At 28.1% G+C, this 5,907-nt stretch overlaps 2 protein-coding genes across 7 annotated transcripts in view; one reads left to right on the top strand and one right to left on the bottom strand.

Annotated features, from left to right (window-relative positions):
• Window positions 1-5,907, bottom strand: part of LOC105452473 — a 43,409-nt gene that overhangs the window by 31,109 nt on the left and 6,393 nt on the right. The gene's annotated exons all lie outside the window — the stretch shown is intronic.
• LOC105452470 overlaps window positions 219-5,907 on the top strand; it is a 7,394-nt gene continuing 1,705 nt past the window's right edge. Inside the window, exons 1-9 of one of the 6 annotated variants that reach the window (XM_011693587.1) lie at window positions 272-432; window positions 592-777; window positions 2,693-2,911; window positions 3,200-3,355; window positions 3,438-3,530; window positions 3,805-3,993; window positions 4,753-5,009; window positions 5,090-5,249; window positions 5,347-5,431. In XM_011693587.1, the coding sequence (XP_011691889.1) occupies window positions 276-432; window positions 592-777; window positions 2,693-2,911; window positions 3,200-3,355; window positions 3,438-3,530; window positions 3,805-3,993; window positions 4,753-5,009; window positions 5,090-5,249; window positions 5,347-5,431 (1,502 nt within the window). In that variant the 5' untranslated portion in view covers window positions 272-275. Of the gene's footprint in view, window positions 250-271; window positions 778-2,692; window positions 2,912-3,199; window positions 3,356-3,437; window positions 3,531-3,804; window positions 3,994-4,752; window positions 5,010-5,089; window positions 5,250-5,346; window positions 5,432-5,907 lie in introns of those variants that run through there. The other 5 variants (XM_011693588.1, XM_011693586.1, XM_011693585.1 and 2 more) reach the window with 5 other exon arrangements.

The following is a 5,907-nucleotide window of genomic DNA, read 5'->3' as shown; positions in this document are numbered from 1 at the left end:
TTGTATCAAATTGTATGAAAAACATCTTTTTATCAATTAATGACTTGCATTATAGTTTCATTGATTGTAGGCAATAATATAATTTTTTATAAGATTTTTACAAATTAAGAAACAGCATTAAATATTGGAAATAATTGGAAATAATTCTTTTTTTTCTTTGCAGAATTTTTTCAAAGGGAATAACGATATCACAAGATCAAGTAAGAAGACGAAATATAATTTATGCTTCAAATATGCCAAAAATAAAATGTAGTTATTATCGACGAGCAAAAAAGATGTCAGATTCAGTAGTTAACGTTGTGCAAAGCATTTGTGAAACATCATTATTAAGAAGTTCTTTCCCGAATAATAGGAATAATACTAATATATCACTGTTTGAAAATGACGAGAGGTCACATGAATTAAATTATTTATCATTGACACAGAACTTGGGTAATAATGGTGAATTACATGACGAAGATTCTAGTCACTCCACAAATTTAAATATCGATCATAATAATATTGAAAATACTTTTAACGATATCTTTGAAATCAAAGTAATAAATGAAAGTAATTCTAATAATAACAAAGTAATTGATAACGTTAATACAGAATCTGATCATCTTGAGTCTAATGGCTCTTCAAATTTCTTGCCATGGCTTCAAGATTGGGCAATCAAAAACCGCATATCACACGTTGCATTGACCGAATTAATGACTCGCATAAAACCTAAATATTCGGAATTACCTACCGATGCACGTAGTTTATTGAGAACTCCTAGGAAGATAAATGTACAAAGTATTCCACCAGGATATTATTATCATTTTGGACTGCGCAATTGTATTGAAGAACTTGTATCGCGATATTCTGGAAATTTGTTATCTATTCAAGTTAATGTGAATATCGATGGTCTTCCTTTGTTTAAAAGCTCAAATGGTCAAGTATATCCAATATTATGTAATTTAGTGGAGAATTACAACGAAGTAAATGTTGTTGGGATTTACTACGGAAATGAAAAACCTGAAGATGCAAATTTATTTTTACAAGCTTTTACAGAGGAAGTAATTTGTTTTACTTCAAATGGTATAACAATTAATGGGCATAATTATGCCTTTAAAATTAATGCATTTATTTGTGATGTACCCGCTAAAGCCTTTATTAAATTCACGAAGGGACATTCGGGTTATAATTCGTGTACCAAATGTAAATCTAAAGGAGAATATTATCTTGACAGAGTGTGCTATCCATATATAAACGGTTTTGATCAAAGAACAGACCATGATTTTCGTCTAAAATTACAGAAAGACCATCACACGGGCACATCCATACTTGAAACAATTCCCAATTTAGATATGGTTAAGAATTTTCCATCTGATCCTATGCATTTACTGTACCTGGGAATTGTCAAAGCATTAGTTGTAAAAATGTGGTGCTATGGAAAACCTCGATGCAAATTATCTTTTAATCAAATATCCGAAATATCGACATTATTAGTAGAGCAAAAATGTCATATACCGTGCGAAATTAACCGAAAATCAAGATCATTAATTGAAAGCAAAAGATGGAAAGCAACTGAGTTTAGAACTTTCGTGTTATATACAGGACCACTAGTTTTAAAATCCGTTCTAAATGCCGATAAATACATTAATTTCTTAACTTTGCACGTAGCTATCACTATTTTATCAAACTCAAAGCACATGGAATTATATTTAGATTATGCAAAATCATTGTTGGAATATTTTGTAAAAACATTTATAATTCTATATGGAAAAGAAAATGCATCGCAGAACGTGCATAATTTACTTCATCTTTATGATGATGCTGTACAATATGGAACATTACAGGAATTTAGTGCGTTTGCATTTGAAAATTATTTACAAACAATCTTAAAAATGATTCGTAAAAATGAAAAACCATTAGAACAGATCGTTTGTCGTATAAGCGAACAAAATTCTTGTGCAAAATCTACTGATAAGTTAAAAATTAATAGAGAGCTACAACTTCAAAATCTGCACTTTAATGGCCCGATTGTGAATAATGTTAATTGCAATTCAAAATTAAATCAATATAATAAAGCTGTTTTTAAACAATTTATATTAAAAACAGCAGCACCTGATAACATTTGTTCTTTAACAGACGGAACTATTATAGTTGTTCAAAATTTTATTGTAACTAATGAAGGTACTTTTGTAATTGGTAATAAATATCATTCACTTACTGATTTTTACTCGGAACCATGTGAATCATCAAAGTTAGGAATTTATGTTGTTGATCGTATCCGAGATTTGCAGAAGTGGGATATAAAACAAATTGCATACAAATACCTGAAATTAAAATTCAAAAATCAAAGTGTTGTTTTCCCTCTTTTGCATTCAAATTAGTTAACATATAAAATTATATACTATTATATATTTGTGATACAAATTAAAAATTTACTAAATTACTGAACCTCGCGTTTTTAGGCTTTTATATAATAAAATATAGTGTTCTAATTTTACAATTTGTTGGTAAAAAATGTTTCCAATTTTGTTGTCGATGCTAATTTTTGTTTTAAACACGACCATCTGTATCAGCTACTCTGTGTTATGCCTCGTGCAATTTTCTTTAAAAAATGTACACAAAAATTACTGTATATATATACGTATATATAAGTGCGATTTTAAAATTAAGTAAAAATTTTTATTAAGACAAAGAATTATGTTTTATTGTTTAGATTTTGCATCAGTAAAAATGTCAGATCAAACATGGACGGTCGTCAGATTTATTGACGAAGATACAGTCGAGGCAGTACCATCTAGTTGGATCATACAAAACCGATGTTACTGGCCGCCGTTTAAAAACGAGAAAATTATGGCTATTATTCGTAAAAATGAACAACCGAATACGTGTTGGCCTTCTTACGAAATTAGTATCTTTCGAAACAGTACTTTTGGTAAGCATATATATGCAGTGTTCGTTTATATATCTGTAGCAATCTGTGCATAAGTTACAAATAAAGTCAGACTAAATATTTTTCATTTAAAAAACGCATGTGTTAACATTATAACATTTAAGAAATTATTAAAATTTCTTTGATTGGTTATTATTTAAGCTTAAGTAAATTTCTTCTATATAATAAATTAATTTTAGTTTATATTATGTTTTTAGATACAAAACGTGTCATACGTAATTCTTAGATTAGGTTCTGATATAATTTGAATATCAATTTTCATATTTTTAGCCGATTACAAAACTGCCAGGGAAAAATGCAAAAAGTCTGAGTTCACCTCCGACTTGAATTCTGACGTAGATATACGGCGAAAACAATCCAGTAAGACATTGTCTTCTTCAGAAGATGAGGATAATAGGACTCTGCCAATGCCTCCGGTCTTGAAACGTTTGTTTTTAAATATTTGTTTAAATATATTCTAACTATATGTACAGTGACAAATTATATATGCTATATAATTCAATTTTAGAAGTAACGGACGCTCAAAGCAAAAAAAAGAATAAATATCGGTTCGCCTTTTCAGCAAGTAAAAGTGATGATGAGTCTGCAGAAGACATTTTAGGTACACAAGATTTGTTTAAATATTATTTCATTAATAATATATTTTTGAACCAAATATGATTTATGTGTAATGGTAAAATAATTTTTTAGTTGATTATGAATTTTTAACGTAGGCCTTATTGACGCTTAATTTACGAAATATTATATTAAAAAAATATTTTTATAAATTGATTTAAATGGTTTAGGTAATACGGAAAAACATTTAAATAATTTGCAAAGATGAGCAAGCACAATAATACACTAGAGTAAATAAAAACGTATATTTTATTTTATAGCAGTGCCGCAAATTTTCAATAAAGAACTTCCGAAAATAAAAGAGTTTCATTCGGAATCCAGTGCGTTACATGAACAAAATGATGAGCCATCAAACATTTTGGGTAACAGGATTTCCAACAGTGCATTTAATAATTCGATTTGCACTTGCAAACGCTGCCCAATCCACAAAGATTTGCAAAATAATAACGGTTTGTATATAGAAGGTGCTTTTTAAGTACATTATCATACTTAAGGAGGTATCTTTGATTGATTTCTAGTAAAAAGTTCATATAAATATGCGTTCTAAGCGACTTAGTTTCCGAAATACATATAGAATGTTCATTCAACAATTCATCTAATTGTTTTATCAGAAGGTCGGAAACCTGTTTTTGTTTTTTTTTGTTTTTGATTAGTTCAAGCTGTATTTCTTTCGTTCAAATAGATAGATTATTATTATACGTTAACAATTTTTTGAAAACATCCTATATGTAATTCGGAAACTAAGCCGTTCAAGATACTTGTTTATATGAACTTTTTACTTGAATAAATTAAAGAATTACTCCTTTCAGTACAGTAATGTACTTAAGGGACATCCTGTATATTATTAATACTGCAGATATTAATAAAATATATTTGATAAACTTTAACTTTCACATATTCATTTTTTTAACTAATTAAATAATTAAATAATTGTGTTTTTAATATACATAGTTAACTATATTTCGTTAATCATCAAGTTTTATAAGTAATCATATTGTTTAATTCAAAAGTTTTGGTAGATGCTGAATAAATGAAACACTATTCTACATTTCAATATATGTATACTCCAGTCTTAAGAAGAAAATATAATTAATGTTGATCATAGTTATTAAAATAAAGAACAAGACTTATAATTCATAGTAATATTTGACTGATATCAAATTCAGTATTTGAAAATATATAACATACCTTAATAATTTATGTTTTAGATTCTGTGATATATTTTAAAGAAATTATACGGCAACAGCATCTCTTTAAAGCAGAAATTTGGCAGCAAAGCGATAACATAAGAGTCATTAAAAATACATTAGAGAATCTGCATCATAATACAAATGGCAATAATGCAGAAGGCAATACGAGACAGCAATCCATTTTTTATTCCTGCAATATTCCCATACAAAATGAAAGGCAGTTAGAGGAACAGATGGAGGACTTCTTGAAAATTGATGAGAATTTTGATACATCGGTAAATAATGTATATAGCTATCATATTTATTTCATAATTCCGTAATTCCATACTACTACGTTATGACAATAACGTTTCAGATTTTGGAAGCTTCAAAAGTTGGAGGAAAGAGTGCTTACGAATTCGTAAAGCGTACCTTGAGCCAAATTCTTACCAATGAACTAGCTGCTAAATATAGTTGGCTAGGAAGAAAGAATAAACGTGTATTCCAGACATTAAAGCTATCACAGTTATTAATTGGTACGTTTTTAATCCTTATGTACTTGTTTTTTAAAACCGTTTTAAGCTGTTTCAAATAGATATTAAGTCAGAAAGTATATACTAATTTCTGTTATAGCTGCAGGTGAAAAAGTTAACGCTACTTTCACAAAAAAGGATATCGAAGAAGCAATACAAAAATGGTTGAAAAGAGCGAAAGAAAGGTGTGATGCGGAACAAAAACGATTAAATGTTCAAAGGCAACCACAAGATGAATAATTTTTTAAATTTTATGTTCCAGTTTCTATTCGGTTTAGTTTATTTGTTTTTTAGTTAAATATTTGCTATTCAGTTAAATATTATTGTAACAAGTTTTAAACACGCAATATTTTTGACGTCCTCACGCTGATATTGAACAAGAAATTTTCTAATTAACATTACAATACTTTATACTTAAATATATAGTATATTAACATTACACGTACTAATATTATTTTTTGTGTTATTAATCAATTAGTTAATAAATATAAATTTATAAATTAACTTCTCGAAATATTTTTAATCAGCACCTATAACTAGCACATTAAAACCTATATATAAAATTATTTGAAATTTCAAACATATGTTTTAAACATTCCGTAGACGTCTATTTGTGGAAATTGCAACGTCCGATGTACGTCCAATTAAGGTCCGTCGAATG

Source organism: Wasmannia auropunctata, unplaced genomic scaffold (genome assembly GCF_000956235.1).
Source record: "Wasmannia auropunctata unplaced genomic scaffold, wasmannia.A_1.0 LD336031.1, whole genome shotgun sequence".
In the NCBI taxonomy this organism is placed as follows: domain Eukaryota; kingdom Metazoa; phylum Arthropoda; class Insecta; order Hymenoptera; family Formicidae; genus Wasmannia; species Wasmannia auropunctata.
Note: the sequence above shows the minus strand (reverse complement) of the source record. Positions and strands in the feature narration are given on the sequence as shown.